Source organism: Zeus faber (genome assembly GCF_960531495.2).
Source record: "Zeus faber genome assembly, chromosome: 10".
Taxonomy (NCBI): domain Eukaryota; kingdom Metazoa; phylum Chordata; class Actinopteri; order Zeiformes; family Zeidae; genus Zeus; species Zeus faber.
In genome coordinates, this window is record NC_137199.1 from 4,251,329 (window position 1) to 4,269,779 (window position 18,451).

Genomic DNA, 18,451 nt, shown 5'->3' on the forward strand with positions numbered 1-18,451 from the left:
TTTCTTGTCTTCCGGGTTCAGGTCACGTGCTCGCGGTCGTCCTGCGGTGACGTCTGTTATGCTGCGTTCGTGTCATGTTTGAGAGACTGGCTCGCTTCGACGCAAGGGGCAATGCACGGTTCTAAAAGGTCTTACACCAGGATAGAGGTTGCCCGCGCATGGTTTGATTTTTGAAATGTATTTATGCTGTGTTTGACTTTCACCAGACGGCTTTGATTTCTTACGCCCCGCTAAAATACACCAAATTGCAGCAGACGCGAGCAAGATTCATAATCTTTTGTTTAAAATAATTGTCTGATGATTATAATGGGGGTGTCGTCTGTAGAAAAAATATTCTGTTTACATTCTGTATCATATGTATGGGATGGTTAAATGTTTTTCTGGTTTGATCTAGATCAATCAACTAATTTTGGGCTTCATTTGGAGTTATCGGGTACAGTGCCGGGTCCGACTTCACGTCATTATTTACCTCTTGAAAGTTGACGTGTAACGGGAGTTTTCCCCCCCCCCAAATCGGAAGATCTCCCATGCGACCTAAACGCAGCATTAATCGTCAGTGGAAAGAAAGGATTTTCCAATGGAGGTTGCAGAAATGATTTCACCCTAAAACAAACAAAAAAAAAAGGTTCGTCTGAACGCACGACTGGCGCCTATTGATGTGCGTCTGGCTATTTATTTGAGGTCTTCCACTGTTAAATATCCGAACGCCTTGTCAACGTCAAGTTGGGCCGTATCGCCGCCGTGGACGTTTAGCATAACAAAGTCGCTAACGTTAGCTTCGTTCAGCGTCGTTTCAGTTAGCCGAGGGGGCTCCGCTTGTAGCGTTTTTATAGCTCGATTTGGTTTCTTATTCACGACACCGACATTCCCCACGACCGACGCCAGCCTGGCGAGGATTCGTGTTGATGCTCTTAGGTCGTATTCATTCGTATCTTTGATAATTCGCCAATGGGGAAAATATCGCCATGCGTCGGGGAAGCTAACAGCAAGCGGCAGCGTACGAAGCTAACTCACCACAAGAAACCTCCGTCTGGACTTTGTAACGGCAATAACATTAACAAGACCACAGTTTGAAACCCCGCGGAAGGTGGTGGATAACAAGTCTGTCTTCTTATCAATAGTGATCAGTTGATCAATATTAAAGTTGTTTCATTGCCATTTCCTATTTTTGAGCGAATTATTGAAACAGAGGTTCATTGGCACTTAGATGGCCGTTTTTTTTTTTTGTATAAATTAAGTAAATCTTTGGGTTTACTGTACATTGCATATTGCTTAATTATTATTACTTTATTATCATCGCCTGTTGTTTTGATGTGAGCTTTTCACTCGACGGACTGACTATCTAGCTATCTTATCTATCTGGCCATCTATCTAGCTATCTTATCTCTCTGGCCATCTATCTAGCTATCTTATCGATCTGGCCATCTATCTAGCTATCTTATCTCTCTGGCCATCTATCTAGCTATCCGCTGTGCACTTATTGTAGTAGAAAAGGAGTTTTATTATTGATGTCAGATGACACCGTTCGCGGATCTTATCCAGGAAGACACTTTTTTTCTTCGTTTTTTTTATTATACTTCTTATTGTACAAAAGTTCAGCTCGCATATGTCGTTAACACATGAAACTCTTTTGAACATTCAAACTTCAGCAAATTTATAAGTTGTTTTGACAAAGTTTGCATATAAAAATGCATTTGCTCTGGTATTTCATCGGTATCCTATCCATTTTTTTTTAAATGTTGGTTACCACATTGTTGTTGAGTATTGTTTTGAACAGTAAATGCATTACCTTTATACATACAATCTGCAGGAGCCTTAAAATATATAGCCCAACTGTTTTTTACAGGGATGTTTGTGAACCCATTTCTGTATTTCTGCACACATTTGACCTTACATGTGATCAGATCTTCACCTAAGTTCCAAAAAAGATAGAGAACCCAATTAAAGAAATTAAACACAAACATTATACTCTGTCATTTATTGATTGAGTAAAATTATCCAACATTAACTGCATGCAGCAAGACAATGACCCTAAATACACCAAGTAAGGTCAAAGAGAAGAAATTGTACGTTTTTGAATGGCCAAGTCAGTCCAGACTTTAATCCATTGAAAATGTTGTGGCAGGACCTGAAGCGGAGTTCATACAGGACAGCCCAGCAAATCACTGAGTTGAAGCAGTTCTGTAAGGAGGAGGAGGAGAAATGCGCCCCAATTCCTCTAGGCCGATGTGCAGGACAGTATAGGACTGAAAAACAGTTGCGTTTGATATTTTGGTTAATATACTGAAAAACATGAGAAGTCTAATGTTATTGGTTTAAGTGGGTTCTCTTTATCTATATTTTGGAGTTAAATGAAGATTTGATCACAATGAAGATCAAACTAATGCAGAAATTCAAAATATCCTAAACAGTTCATACATTTTATAGCACCACTTTCCCCTCTTGGTTTGATTTAAATCTGTTTTTGGTAACCCCTCCATTTAAAACAAATCTTGTTCTCTCCTATATACAGCTAGCTATGTCCGAGGCTCTGTATGAGAAGTTTTTGGCCCCCGAGGAGCCCTTTCCTCTCCTCTCCCAGAGGGCCAACCTCAGTGAGGTGGGGACCCTAGATGTCAGTGACTTTGGCTGTCAGCTGTCGTCTTGTCACAGGACGGATCCCCTTCGTCGCTTCCATAGCAACAGGTAGGCTGAAGATAAACAAAAACTTTTAAATCACTCCCAAAGACAAATTAAGTTTGTTGTCCTTTTACAATTGTTATTTTTATTCTTTATTGTACCTTGGCATTGTTCACTGGCGTATTAGGGCCACAATAACTTATTATTTTTACTGTGTGTGTGGGTGGTATTATTCAGAGAAAACTCAGATATGTATCCGAGATGAAACTCAGATACATATAAAGGTTTTTTTCTCATAAATTTACAAGTTTTTTTTTTGCTGAATTACTCCCCCCCCCCCCCCCCCCCCCTTCATTGTTTCTGCAGGATCAATAAAATGTTTATCATATTATTTTGTTCACTAGTATGAGATGATAAGTTGCATCATCATACAAATTATCATCATCATCATTACGGAAAGCTTTCAGATGGCCCCACTACCAGTGAGGCTGTCAGAAGGGAGAGCACAGGCAATCGTGCTCAGTCACGTTTTTATTTCCCAATAGTAAAAATGACAATTATTAGAACGCAATTTTCAAATCGCAAAGGCTGCAATTTAAAAACCAAAAAACAGAACTTTTTTTTTTTTTTTTTGTTACACAATCTAACCAATAGGGCTGTCCAGGCCCATCTTTTCCTAAAGGCGAGATAGGCGGCCGCCTAGCGCACCATCCCGAGGGGGAGGGGCGGAGAGGGAGCGATATGTCTTCCTCTCAGATGCCTGTGCCAGCGATTGGCTTGCCACAACAGTCTGTATTTTATTTTACGTCTCCTTATGGAACAAAACCATGCGTAATAGGGACACTTCTCTGTGACTGACTTACCACTCCCACCTATAGTGATCGTTTTAACAAAACCTCGGCGCTGCTCCCCAGTGAGACCAGATGCTCCAGCCCGGGCTGCGGTGCGGTGCGCTGTGCGGGGCGCTGTGCGGTTGGCAGAGCCCGGAACACCTGTAGAGTCCAGACAGAGCCTCCTCCAGAACACAGCGTTTCTGGAAGAGAGAATATTTTTTTTTAACGAGCATAAAGATCTCCCTGAGCACACAGATGTAGATGTATGCGCGTAACATTTTTATAAAAACAACTTTCTGCTGAAACACTGCATATTTTTTTTTCGATTGTTAATTTTCAGATTTGAACAATTACAAGGCTTGGCGTTGAATCGATCAGTCAATATTCTGCTGTGACTGAAGGATTTTCTTTTTACAATTCAATAGTTAAATGAGGTTATGTTGTTCATATCAATTCATTCATCAATATTCATCTCATTTCATCATAACACGTAGGCCTGGCCTACAGGAAAGAGCAATTTATATGTTGACTGTGTCCAATGTTGTGTTGGTCATGCTATAGAATGGTTTATTGCTTGTGTTTTGTGAATAATACAGGTAATAAAGAACTTACTACCATCACATACTAAATCGGGATATTGGCCGAAAAAACTCGCATTTAAGCTTATTTTCCCAAATCGTTCAGCCCTTACGAGAACAGCAAATGCAACAATCATTAAAGAACGGTACCACGATATTTGTGGTGGTCGCTATTTTTTTACAGCACTACTGCTACTCTTTTACAAAGTAGTAGGGCTGCACGATTCTTGCGAAAATTTGAATCCCGATTTTTCTCCCTAAGAATTGAGATCACGATTCTCACACGATTCTAATTTTTTTTCAATAAAAATTGTTTTTTCACTCTTTCTTAAACAGAGAACATAACATATCAAAGTGTTTGACTTAAACATAATGTGTTTGACTTAATTTTATCACACTGACCAATTTAAACAATTACAGTTGTAGCTCACATATCAATTATATTAAAAGTTATTTATGGCAGACTACTATAAAAACTTTTTTTTTTTATACTAACTGAATAACTGCAAGACCTTGTTTAACTTAAAGTATCTGTAGAGATCATAGGACGGGGGGGGGGGGGGGGGGGGGGGGGGGTCAAGTTCATTGGTGGGTTATTATAATTCGTGTAAGTTCAGCTGATTGGAGGGGAGTTGTCCAGGATAGTGGGTAACTGGCCCAGGTTTCTAGGGAGTGGGCTCCTGGGGGTACGGAGGGGGGGAGTGTCGGTGTGGAAGCCTGGAGGAGAGGTGAGCTCTCGGCGGCAGCACTGGATGCGAGTTGAAGGAGAGATACAGACTGAAAATAAATTAGTAATAAAAAGAGAGACAGCCATCCCAGGCAGCGTTTCCGTTATCCGGTTTTTGACCGGGAAAATCTGTTGAAGTCCAACAATAATAATATATATAATAATAATTCCCTCCAAGCACAATTTGAATTAGCGCTGGGTGGATCATTTCGATAAAAGTCTGCAGATCTGTTCATTTCCATGCTTGGCAAGTTGCAACAGGAAGCCAATTAGTTTGGGCAATCTGAAGTTGATCTGAAAGCTTCACCAATCATGTTTGTCGATATAGAACTAAGCCCCCCCCCACCTCGTGGATAGGTTGCGCTTGTAAAGCCACACACACACACACACACACACACAGAGCGGACACAGCCACAGCGTATCGTTGGGACATGTACATCCACAATTTGGTGGGGGTTATTTTTGGATATTTATGTTCGACCCAAAGCAAACAGTAAATATTCATTGTGTAAATATGTCCACTAGACGTCCCGACGAAGAAGTCAACGCCACAATTTTATTTAATTTATTTAGACCTACTTGCCATATTTATTGTTTTTGTTTTGATCAAAAATGTATTTTAGTGAAATATTAATTAAAGCAGCTGCACATGTTACTTATTGTTCACAAACAGAAATTATTTGATTTCAAGTAGTAATATTCGTAATATTTATTTATTAATTTGGCTTTAATATTCAATAAAAAATATTTTTCATCTATATACCTTGATGATTTCATTCATTATATAGCCTGCTTATCAAATGTTTTTAAGCTCAATATACACAGATAATATTTGACCGGAATCTCTCCTTTGTCCGGGAAATTGAAATCTTTCAGGACGCATTGACTGGCACTAATTTTTTGTCACGGAAACTCGGATTTAAGGTTGTTAATTTCAGATTGGACACCTCACCCCCTGGGTAGTTTGTGAATCCACGCGACAGGCAATAAAACTGGCTTCGGCTTACACAGAGGTTCCTTCTGTGTCTACTTCATTGTGTCTGTCAGGTTGACCCTACCAACTTAGCGTCACAATATTATCAAACTGTGTGTTTAAATTTCCGCTCCCTCACCACGTAGCCGGTGGAGCCGGTATGCAACGTGGCTGATGCACATCTAATAATAATGAATAATAAATGTGATTGATATCGCAACTGGGATTGTTCCGAAAGCAAAGAAATCAACACGTGAATGCAGTGTGATGTGAATGGGTAGGGAAGTAGGAGTTAGTGTTTTAATGCTACTGATCTCCATGATGCAAATACATCAGAATCGTCATTTAAAAATGATATTGCATGGATGTATGAATTGAGATCGCAGTTCGAAGTAGCACTGCTACTGCAGTAGCTTCAGTTTTACACAAAAAATTCCTTCAGATATCCTTTAATTTAAGACCCAGTTGTCATTTGTGAAGTCAGCCACAACTTTCTCCCACCTTTCGCTTTTCCTCACTCTGGTCCACACACACAGCGTTCTCTGGTGAGATGCAGCCATATCTTAAGCCATGCCTCCACCCGTGCTGCCCAAAGTATATGGAAAAGCAATCTGGACCATGGCCTGCATCACACGCTCTGAACCAGAGTGTGCACCCGGGTTCTAGCCATACCGGTCTAATGGAAAAGTGGCTTGTAATAGGCAATGCCTATCCAAAATTCAAAAGGTAAATGTTGTTTTTTTCTTCCCAGGTGGAATCTTACGTCATGTGGAACTAGTGTTGCCAGCTCAGAGTGCAGCGAGGAGCTCTTCTCCTCTGTCTCGGTCGGGGACCAAGACGACTGTTACTCCCTCTTAGATGACCAGGAACTAACTTCCCTAGACCTGTTTCCGGAGGGCAGTGTTTGCAGCGACGTCTCCTCCTCCATTAGCACCTACTGGGATTGGTCGGACAGCGAGTTTGAGTGGCAGGTAGGCTGCTGATCAAGTAGTAAACTCTATGGTTTTAGGACAGATAATCCAATTAAATGACAATGGAACCAGTAGCAGAAGTATGAAGAAACTGTAGCATTTGTACACTCCTGACCGTTTATGAATAGTTGTGTTAAAATGTTGGTTCCCATAATTTAAAACTGTTCATATAAAACCTTGCTGAGCAATTTACTTTTGAGAAGGTTACCATTGTACTGCAGCTTCTCACCATGGTTGAATGCATTCCTTTGGGGAAAATGTTAATTCCTTACAAGAAAACATTAAATCCCCTTTTTGGAAAATGGGAAACTCAGAATATTTTCTGACAGTCTTTATATGTTATACCAATAAAACAATAGTTGCAAACCATGCATTTTATCAGGTTTTTCAAGTTTTTATTGACTGCTTTGCACTCTTCCCACTAACGTAGAGACGAGAAAAGGGAAGTTCTGCCACTTCCTCCTTGCAACTGAATGGGGCCAACGTTAGGGTTTGGATGTACTGCAGCAATTGCAAGAAGTAGTTTTTAATAAAATACAATATTACTGTTCATTAAAACATGTTCAAATATAGTAGGACTATAATGTGAGTTTCTCCTCTTCGAAAAGGAGATCGTTTGGTTTTTTTGTTTTGTTTGTTTTAAGACATAAAACATTTATTTAAGCACAGTGAGAAGATGCAGCAGAGCAATAAGGTTCTCGATAGTAGAGTGTTCAGTGATTTTGTGCTGTGAAAAATTATGAAGCTATGGTTTAATTTCATTATGCAGCTGAGTGATCAGCTAATTTTTGTGTAGGCCAGCTGGGCTGCCGTGCCCTGACTGAATGGACACTATGCTCCATTTATTATATATTTATATTTTTCAAATTATCTAAGATGCAGACAGACAGGTGTGGCATTCTGCTGGACAATGAGCCTTTTCTTTGTGCCCTTAATTTCTAATGCGTCTCCTCTGGCAACAGAAGGTTAAACTGCTTTTTCCCCTTTGTCCTCACAGTTGCCGGGGAGTGACATTGCCAGTGGCAGCGATGTGCTGTCAGACATCATCCCCAGCGTGCCAAGTTCTCCCTGTCTGTTCTCCAAGAGGAAGGCCAAGCCCCACCCTCACCCCCACCCCCACCGCAACCTGGACGAGCTTCCCTGGAGCGCCATGACAAACGATGAGCAGGTATACAACACACCCCATTCCTGTGCCCTCACAGAGGCCACTTTAGTTCAACATCCTAAATAGTCATCTCCAGCATCTCCTTGCTATTTACTTTTCTGCTGCACTCCTTAATGCAGTACATTAATTCAAATGTCACTGCCACACATTTGACAAAAAACTAATTGTATCAATTAAAGTAAAAAATGTTATGGGTGTTGCTCCCCAGGCTCTTGCGGGGCCTTTTCCACTGCTTGGAGGCGCTACGATATAATTCCGACCTCATACACCTGAACAAATTGGGAGAAGTCCCTTGCACTCACCGGTGGACATATCTCTCACACACACATACAGGCGGACTCATCACAGGGACACACACACCACCAGCACCTGCTGCGAATATCCCCCTGAACACTGTCCTGATTACATCATTCTCCCTTTCTCTCTCCTTTACTGCCATAGCTCAGGAAGAGGCCACGTACCAAATTGCTGTTCCAATTTTACTGGACTTAATTAATTACGCTTTGTCGATACATGTTGTGGTCTGGTGTTTCTATTCTCATGTTTTTCCAGGTACATGTTGTTTGTTTCTATGTTTATTGGCCTCACCCATGGTGATTCTCCCCCTCTTGGAGAAGTAATGATGATTAGTTATTTATAGACAAAAACATGGTAAGATCGTTCTCTAAAGAGGGGCATTGGTGGCGGTTCTGTGTAACAAAAAGCTGTGCTCATGTCATCCTCTGTCCACAAGACAGAGTTATTGCAACAGTTCTTGATGATTAAAGAGTTGCATTGCAGGTTGAGAACTTGAACTCCAGTTGCAAGACTAACTCTGTCCTAGATGCAATGGCATACAAATACTCTGTGTTGTATGCCCAGCATGCTGACAGCACAGGTTAAAAAATATAAAATTAAAGAGAATCTGGTTCCTTTATCACTGCTTTCTATGGTGTTGCTCATGCATGCCATTCAATTACTACTCGCCCCTCCATTTTCTGTTTGTAGAAAATTGGTAGAAGGTGACCATTTAATGGCCACATAAAAAACATTAAGTGGGACTGGTCAGACTCAATTGAGACTGTACCCAAAATAAGATAGTACTTTATTTATCCCCCGAAGGGGAAATTCAAGTTGTACAATACATCAGCATATCATGTTGTCCCTGGGTACATTGATAGGATGCAATTTGTGGGCTAGATTGAAATGAGTTATGTGGCCGCACCAAATGGGTCTTGCAGTTAATCTACTGGTTTTGTAACTTCTGGCCCTGGGGGCTTATGTCTGGCAGTCTGCTAATAGTGTTGAATGGCTTACATCATCTGTTGCTCTACATCGGTTTTGTTGGAGCTGAGCAAGCATTAAATACTTGTGCATTGTGTGTGGGCTCTGCGGTGCTATTGTTCTCTGTTGTTGAAGCTGGCTCTGTTGGAGGACAGGCTTCGGGACCTACTTTGTTAGGAGCCTCTGCGCTAGATAAATAAATGAATCAAAACCACATAAGATGTGGATAGACAAATATTACTTGTCTGACCAATATTTGATTATTTGCTTGTGACCAAAATAAATCCTCATATAGAAAATGTCATTCAGCCAGAAGCCAAAGAAGCAAACAAAGCAATATGGTCTGTTAAAGTCTCTTAGTAAGCCAGAGTGCTTTGATTTGGGTGCTTGGCTGTGGTCAGGTGATCCAAGCCCTCTGACTGGACACTTCTGAAATTACTAGAATTTACTGGAATTACTTTAATCCTCATATTTACTGGCTCTGACCACTATTAGACCAGTCCAGGAATGGAATGATACCACTTTTTAATTTCCGAACCAATAGTGCAACCTAATGTATTTGATCCGTTTTTTTTTTTGTTTTTTTTTGACTCAAACATATACGAAGCTGTTAATTTTCTTATGCTAGCAAGCCATCTAAAAAAATAATCATACTCAAACTGTCTCCATTTTCCTGAAGAAATAAATGTACAGTTCACATGACTTGTACAATAATGCTGCTTCGTTTTGTACTCTAAACTCTAAAATAAGCATCTAAAAGCAGCTTTGAAATATTTAAATATCACTTAAAGTTCAACTTTGTGTAACTCAGTTACATACATTAAGATAACAAAAATCTGCAAGTGCTTTATCATCTTTGTCCATTTGTTTAGCCGATGCCGATATTTAGAGAGCGGGTTGCCAATGGCTGATATATAATGCTGATATTCCTTCCATCCATCCATTGTCCTCTGCTTATACGCGTGTCGCGGTGGCAGCAGGCTGAGCAAGGAGCTCCAGGCCCCCTTCTCCCCGGCAACATTTTCCAGTTCCTCCTGGGGGACCCCGAGGCGTTCCCAGGCCAGCTGGTATATATATCCCTCCTGCGCGTTCTGGGTCTACCCTGGGGTCTCCTACCAGTTGGACGTGCCGGAAAACCTCCAAGGGAAGTGGCCCAGGAGGCATCCTGATCAGATGCCCGAACCACCTGAACTGGCTCCTTTCGACGCAAAGGAGCAGCGGCTCTACTCCGAGCCCCCTCCGGATCTCCGAGCTCCTTACCCTATCTCTAAGGCTGAGCCCAGCCACCCTACGGAGGAAACTCATTTTGGCCGCTTGTATTCGTGATCTCGTTCTTTCGGTCACTACCCAAAGCTCATGACCATAGGTGAGGGTTGGGAACAGTTTGCCAGAACTTCCTTGAGGCCAACTGAAAGTCCTCCTCCATAGCCTCCCCGAACTCCTCCCATCCCGGGTTTTTGCTTCAGTGACAGCCGAAGCCGCAGCCCTTCTAGCCTGCCAGTACCTGTCTGCTGCCTCGGGAGACCCATGGGCCAGCCAAGCCCGAAAGGCCTCCTTCTTCGGCTTGACGGCTCCCTTCACTGCTGGTGTCCACCAACAGGTTCTTGGGTTACCACCACGACAGGCACCGACTACCTTCCGACCACAGCTCCTAACAGCTGCCTCTGCAATGGAGGTTTTGAACATGACCCACTCGGATTCCATGTCCCCAACCTCCCCCGGGATGCGCGAAAAATTCTTCCGGAGGTGGGAGTTGAAAACCTCGTAGACAGGGGCATCCACCAGGCGTTCCCAGTTCACCCTCACTACACGTTTGGGTTTACCAGGTCTGTCTGGCAGCCTCCCCCGCCATCTGATCCAACTCACCACCAGGTGGTGATCAGTTGACAGCTCTGTTCCTCTCTTCACCCGAGTGTCCAAGACATACGGCCGCAGATCTGATGACATGACCACAGAGTTGATCATCGATCTTTGACCTAAGGTGGGCTGGTACCACATACACTTATGAGCCACCCTATGCTCGAACACGGTGTTCGTTATGGCCAATCCATGACTAGAGCAGAAGTCCAATAACAAAGCACCACTCGGATTCAGATCAGTCAGGCAATCACCCACTTCCAGGTTTCTCCATCATTGCCCATGTGAGCGTTGACGTCTCCCACTAGAACTATAGAGTCCCTAGGCGGAGAACCTACCAGGACACCACCCAGAGACTCCAAGAGGGCTGAATACTCTGAACTGGTGTTTGATGCATAAGCACACACAACAGTCAGAGCTTTCCCCTTAGCAACTTGAACTCTCGTTCACTGGGGAGAACTCCAACACAGCGGCACTCAGCTGGGGACTCGTAAGTATCCCCACACCCGCCCGGCGCCTCTCGCCCTGGTCAACTCCGGAAAAGGAGAGAGTCCAGCCCCTCTCCAGGAGTTTGGTTCCAGAGCCAGTGCTGTGCATAGAGGTGAGCCCAGCTATATCTAGTTGGTACTGCTCCACCTCCCGCACCAGCTCCGGCTCCTTCCCCGCCAGAGAGGTGACATTCCACGTCCCTAGAACTAATCTGCGATGACGAGGATCAGAAGGCCGAGGCCCCTGCCTTTGCCTGCCGCCCGGCTGACATTACACTCGACCCCAATGCCTATCGCTGCAGGTGGTGGGTCGACAGGGTGGCGGCTCCATGGTATTTTTTCAGGCTGTGCCCGGCCGAGCACCATGTGTCAAGGCCTGGCCACCAGATGCTCGCCGGCGACCTCCCCTCCCGGATCTGGCTCCAGGAGGGGGCCCGGTTTCCCTTTTCCGGGCGAGGTACCACGTTGCCTTGATTGTCGTTGCATTAGGGTCCTTTGAATGATGCTGATATTATGTTTTTATTTTTATTTTTTTGCATCTGATAAAATAAAACTATTTTATTAAAGATCACAAATAAGAAACACAATTGCTGAACTTAAATGAAAATTTATTTAACACCAATGATATTGTTTGCATTGTCTCTTCAGTGCATTTATTTTCAATAAAAAAAAAAGTATCAACTAAATAAATGTCCACAGGTAATCAAAAAACACAACTTTGACAAAATAAATAAAAACACCTATGAATGAAAAATAAATAATTATAAACGATAAAAATATAAATAACGGTTAATGTCGTCATATCAAAGTCTGGTCTGGAAATTGTCCCCCCATTTCAGAAGTGCAGGATTTATTATTTACAAGTAAAGTATTTACACAAAAACATTCAGTTGTTTGCAAAATGAAGTCCCATAGCAACAAGGAGACGGTGTGACGTGGCACGGGACAGTGTGGACACACAGGGTTTTTGTTTGCAATGGGACGGAATAGTACATTCCCTGAACTCAGTTGTGGAAAAAAATGTTTCATACAAGTTAGAAAACACAAAAATAAATGGATCTAAAATAAAAACACAAAACCACCACGGACATGCACGCAAGTGCTGTCTGGAGGAGAAAAAAGCTCCACTCCAATTCTCTTGACATTGGTTTTCGTTTTGCCTCAAATGCAAAGTACTCCTGAACAGCACTCCTGCTGTTTTCTTTCAAAACCGGTCGTGGAAGCTCTGCACTAGCGATATTTAATGAGCTAACACCATAACAAACCAGAGCGAATAGGACAAGTGAAGACAGCGAGTGAGAGGAGGCTGGGCTATGTGGGTGCTGCAGCGGTGTGTGTGTGTGTCAACTCGCTGTTGGAGAGAAGAGAGAACGAGGAAGCGCAGCTGCTATTGATGTTTCGATAGTGCTGAAAATGATTATTTAAACGGTTTCAAATATTCAGAATTAAACGCTTGTCTGCAGACATTTTCATTGTCCTCATGAGTGCAGGCATCGGTTGATGCTGGTCAGGACTGCAGGAACGAAATTAGAATAGAATTCAAATATAAAAAATATATCACTATTTAAATGCTGAATTTGCCTTTAGATTGTGTATTTTTTTAAATAAATAATTGATCATAATGTTTTGGCTAACGTTAGCAACTCAATTCACATGTGATGAGCAATAAGTTGAGCTGGGTACACAATGTAACAGCTACAAGCGCCTTTCACTGTTGCGTTACGGGGGTATATTCATCAGTGGATGGTATCATATTATTATGGTATAACATATTATATCCGAAATCCGATCCAGTCATTTTGGCAAATATTGGACTCAATACCGTACTGAACATCAGATCTGTACATTCCTACACCAGTCAAAATGATTCCTCATAATAGTGATGAATGATCTCCTTATTTGAATAAAAATACCTAAAATGTTTGAACAGTAGATTGTTACCTTGCCTAGTAGCATTAGTGCAAGATACCAATAACTGGTCACCCATATGCCGGTCACGTGTAGATTTTCCACCATGTCTGGTAGACGATGGTCTTCTTAAGCCTCATGGCCCAGCTGTGGATCTGGCTGAACCACAGCTGGCCTGGGAATTTCCTTCCAACACCCTCACATTTTTCACCCTTTTAATACGGAGATGCTTGTGCAAAGAAAAGCTATAACGTGTGTGTGTGTGTGTGTGTGTGTGTGTGTGTGTGTGTGCGTGTGCGTGTGCGCCTCTACCCGCAGGTGGAGTACATTGAGTACCTGAGTCGGAAGGTCAGCACAGAGATGGGCCTGAGGGAGCAGCTGGACATCATCAAGATCATCGACCCCTGCGCCCAGATCTCTCCCACAGACAGCGAGTTCATCATCGAACTCAACTGTCTCACCGACGAGAAACTCAAACAGGTCGGCATCTAAATCAAGTATCAAAACATTCTGTGGCAGTTGATTGCAAATTCTGCTCGCCAAGTAGGTCATCTGGCTTGTCAGTGAGACAAAAGGAAAACTGAAGGTCCAAAGGAAAGAAAGTTGGATAGAAATGTCAATCAAATTCAAACTGCTTCTCCTTTGACACTTGTTTTACTTATCCAGTAGTTGATGCACAACCATGTACTACAAATGGCTTTGTTAAAAGGGCACAAAATGTTTCGAAGATAATTTATGCTAGGGCTGTTAATTATTGAAAGCATCTCTGATCCTTCTAGCCTGCTGTAGTTCCTTTCAGTTGTTTGGTAGTGATGTAAGTGCGGTTTTACGTTAGTCATTTGTTATTGGGGAAAGCAAATGGCGTATGATATTTTAGCCATAACCCTCAAGGGCCTCTTCCTTCTTAGTGCAGACGGTAAGCCCCCTCCCTGCTTCTCCCCTCCAGGTGCGTAGCTACATCAGGGAGCACAGTCCCCGGCAGAGGACCAGCAGCACCAGGGAGGGATGGAAGAGGAGCAGCCACAGCAGTGCCAGCACCAGCGGCATCAGCGGAGCCAGCAGCAGCAACGGCAGCATGGTCAGCTCCGCCAGCTCGTCCGCAGGCTCCACGGCCTCCAACTCCGTGGCGGGTAAGAGATACTGTTGTCGGGCAGTGGCGTCTGAGAGCTAACGATGTACTGTACAGCTCGTATTTTGATTGCCTCCACTCTTTAATTAAAAGGGTTTAAATGGTTGAAAAGACTGACATGCGACAATTAACGTAAAATTCAAGTTAAACTTTTTAAAGAAGTTGAATTCACCACATAGGGAAGCGCCATTGACAGTATCTGCTACAATACTGTGCTTATGCACGTGCACTCATGAAAATGCTGTCTTGCCTTAAAGGATAGATTTGCTATTTTTCAGCCCACACTATTTTTCTCACTGTGGTTAAATGCAGTCCAATGGGGCAAATGTTCCAGTCATAAAAATGTTAAATCTCCTTTTTGAAATATGGAAGTTGACATTATAGTCAGACAGTGTTAGTGAATTTGTATTGCGATAATTGCGAATAGTAGTTGGGTATAAAATGTGATATGCACTGTGACTGTAATGCAGCAATAACAAATGCTGCAACATTTAAGGACAATTGAACGGATTATCTGCTGTGTGTGAGCAGAACGGCTGCGTAACAATAATCTTCAAAACATCTCCGAACGAAAGCCTCATGGACAAGGTGTGAGCCAGATAACTTCAGTTTCCAGGGGTTCTGCTGTGATGTTCATTGGAGCTGTGTTGCAGGTGGAACGGCTTCAGCCTGCAGTGGAGGCAGTGTGGCCAACATCAGCAGAGCCCATAGTGATAGCAACCTCTCCAGCGCCGCCGAACGCATACGAGACTCAAAGGTGAGGAGTGTGTGCGTGTGTCAGCTGTAATTGATGTCTTTCTGTAGTTAGTGCATAGTGATTTACTGTTTTTATGATGGAGTGTTTGTGATGAGATACGTTTCACGCTTACTACAAGGCAACGGTGATGAAATGTGAACGTTCCAGAAAACAAGCAGAGGCCTTTATTTCTGTAATGTAGAACTTTGTACAGTTCTAAAGGAGACCATCTACCTCTATTGTTTTTGGTCCTCCCTCTTCCAGAAGCGCTCCAAGCAGCGGAAGCTGCAGCAGAAAGCCATGCGCAAGCGGCAGCTGAAGGAGCAGCGTCAGGCCCGCAAGGAGCGCCTGAGCGGCCTGTTCCTGAACGAGGAGGTGCTGTCGTTGAGGGTCACTGAGCAGGACGACCGTGTGGACGACCTGGATGTCCTCATGTGACACCAGTGAACCAATCAGTGCTCCCTCTACGCCTGTGTCCCACCTCCTACTCGCCTGCCCCGCCGAGAGATGAGCCTCTGAGGGCAAATGAACAGCGCAGCCGCTAACCTTCACTAGACAACACCACTTCCAGTGTACGTTTGCCACAACAGTTGCAGACATCACAGATGTCAACAATGGCCCAAAGCTCACTAGCGTTAGTACTATTTTGAAGATAAACCGGTTTAACAGTAGTGCCAGTGTTTCCCTGACCGCCGCCACCTTTAGTGGGCATAGTTAGGACCCGCTCACAAAATAAAAATCCCCATTTGATTGGCTGCTATTGCGGGAATTCATATCACAATAACACTAAAAATACTATTGATCTTGCAGCCTGTTTACAGAGGAAGCCCCGTCTTGTTAGTTGAACGTTTGAGCTGCTTTCAGCAATGTCTTTGACAGCGGTAGCCAAACGCCGCTACAAATAAAATGGCCTCGTCTGCAGTCAGTCGGAGTGTTACATGCTAGACATGTTGGAACCCCTGCTGCTAATCCAGTCCCTGCTAACCACTGAGACAGATGAGACGGAGCTGCTAACTCCCTGTTGTCAGCTGCTAAGATCTGTGCCTCCCATCGGCAACGCGTTAGAATACCCCCGTTTGGAATGTGAGCAAGGTAAACGGGTGACTTTAACCCGTAAAGTACTTCTCCTTTGAATTGAACTGCACCCCCGATGGCACGGGCAGTCTCCCAATCAGTAGACGCTGAGCGCGGGAAGCGGGCCGCTTCACCCTTCTCTGGCCATCCAGCTTGCCGAACGCTGTGGTTCCATTCCACCCCCAAGGCTTAGAGGGAGCACTGACAACACTGCATGTTATGCCGTTACCCATGCACACGCTTCGACGCCGCGCACTAACCTACAGCTTGCGTCTTCATTTGCATAGTTATTTAAAGACGGCGTCGTCTGTGTCCATGTAAATAAGCAGTAAATAGCAATCGAATTGCTTCTAAATTTTCGTTACTTGTATGTGTCTGTCGAAAGAAATTTAATGTTTTTCCTCCTTTTACTTCTTATCTTTATGTACACGAACAACCACGGCCAGATACTGATATCGAGTCAGCGGTCAAAGCTTTCAAATGTATGTATGGTGACGACAAAAGGCAAATAATTATCGCATTGCATTGTTTTGAAAGTAGTTGGATCTTCTTGCGTAAAAGCCTCAACAACAGTTCCTTTAACTAACCCCCAGATGAACCCTTCACTCTTGGTCTTATTTCTGTGCTGAAGCTAGAGTGTCACAAGTCCATGTGAATTTCTTTTGAGTGTTGAAAGGTTTGACCGCCTCGACCAGTTGGACTCATTTTAACCACAGTCTTATTTGAAAGTTATACAGAACAATTCCCATTTCCTTCTGTTTGCTTTGTTTCGTTTGTGCTCCATTTCTTTTGTCTGTGTTAAATGGGAAAAGTTTATTTTGCGCTATTCCTAGGAAAACCAATACGGTGAGTCAAATCACTCAGGTCACAATCCGAAAAGATCAAAAAGTGACCTCCCGCAGGGGTGTGATGGACAAACTGCTGTTTTTTCATTCTAGAAATGTGAGATTTAGGAACCCTTTCTGTACGTACATGTGTTCTTTTCTTTTCTCCAACTATATTTTTCTTGGGTCGTCTGTCCCCTCCCCCCCAACAAACCCTGTTAACCAGCTGGACCTTCATGAAACCCCCATCAAGTTGTTCCTTACAGCCATTATGATGACAAAAGCCACTTTGTGTATTGACTTGTCATGAATTAGTAGAACTCTATTTTGGAAAAAATAAAAAATAAAGAGCTTTTTGAAGGAAAAAAAAAAAAAAAAAGATTAAACGAGTTGCAACACAATCTCAAAGACATAATTATGAAAATATAGGTTAGGGGTAGACATGAAGTGATTTTAGGAGGTCTTCTCCAAGCCAAAGGGTCCTAGGTTTGAATCCCAGAGGGAGGTATCCTCAGGCGAGGTTACGAGCTGCCTACCTGCGACGAGGCTTACCCGGCCCCGTAGCCAGAGGGCGTAGTGGAAGATCATTTCCCCATTGAGAAATCAAACCCTTTTATTTTTTGTTGTAGAGAGAGGGAGAAACACAGCAAATGACCACAGGCTGGATTCAAACCCGGGTCGCTGCAGGCGTATAGCCTAGGTGCTCACCCGGTTGAGCCACCCGGACGCCCCAAGAATCAAACCATTTTTATGGTTTAAAACAAAAAAAAAAAAACATGAAATTTAACATTACTTCAGAGCAGTGATAATTCATTCTACGATGTGCTTGTCCTCAGCAGCCCACAATAGTAATAGCCCAGCTGGAAATTGTACCCCTCTCGCAGTTATTAGCGACCATCAACACTGCCTGTACAAGTTTCCTGTGATTCACAGCCCTTAAATCTTTAACGTACTGCTCACTGAATCTAGTATATTGTACTGTAAACCAGTGTGCCTCAAGCATTGGGCCAGACTGGAGACCGCGCTTGAGCCTCTGAATAGATGAGATGTACTGTACACTATACAAAATAAAATTGTTGCATCCGACTGTTTCTCTCTTTGAAGAAATGTTATTTTCTTTCTTTTTTTGATGTGGCCGTATTTCATCAGTTGGACTGTATTTTAATAGTTATTCAGCTATTTTTGTGCACATTTTTTGATTTGTAATCCCTCTTGCTTCCAGAGCCGAACCAATAAAACTCAGGTGTCAGTTTACTGATTATTTCATATAAGCAATGGTTGGTAGAGTGATCTGGAGAAAATATAC

At 43.1% G+C, this 18,451-nt stretch overlaps 1 protein-coding gene across 3 annotated transcripts; it reads left to right on the plus strand.

Annotated features, from left to right (window-relative positions):
- The first annotated feature begins 90 nt into the window (after positions 1-90).
- fam199x (family with sequence similarity 199, X-linked) lies at positions 91-18,362 on the plus strand. 3 transcript variants are annotated; one of them, XM_080007728.1, is made up of 8 exons: positions 91-128; positions 2,513-2,685; positions 6,482-6,701; positions 7,699-7,869; positions 13,701-13,862; positions 14,329-14,512; positions 15,165-15,268; positions 15,512-18,362. In XM_080007728.1, the coding sequence occupies exons 2-8, from the start codon at positions 2,519-2,521 to the stop codon at positions 15,683-15,685; spliced, it is 1,182 nt and encodes a 393-aa protein (XP_079863854.1). In that variant the 5' UTR covers positions 91-128; positions 2,513-2,518; the 3' UTR covers positions 15,686-18,362. The 3 variants fall into 3 exon arrangements, with proteins under 3 accessions (XP_079863854.1, XP_079863852.1, XP_079863853.1); XM_080007726.1 differs by lacking the exon at positions 91-128 and adding an exon at positions 543-625; XM_080007727.1 differs by lacking the exon at positions 91-128 and adding an exon at positions 555-658.
- Positions 18,363-18,451: the final 89 nt, after the last annotated feature.

Coding starts and splice junctions, on each gene's coding strand:
- fam199x (XM_080007728.1), top strand. CDS start 2,519: ATGTCCGAGGCTCTGTATGAGAAGTTTTTGGCCCCCGAGGAGCCCTTT. Junction 6,702..7,698: donor ACAGCGAGTTTGAGTGGCAG/GTAGGCTGCTGA, acceptor TTGTCCTCACAG/TTGCCGGGGAGTGACATTGC. Junction 7,870..13,700: donor CCATGACAAACGATGAGCAG/GTATACAACACA, acceptor CTCTACCCGCAG/GTGGAGTACATTGAGTACCT.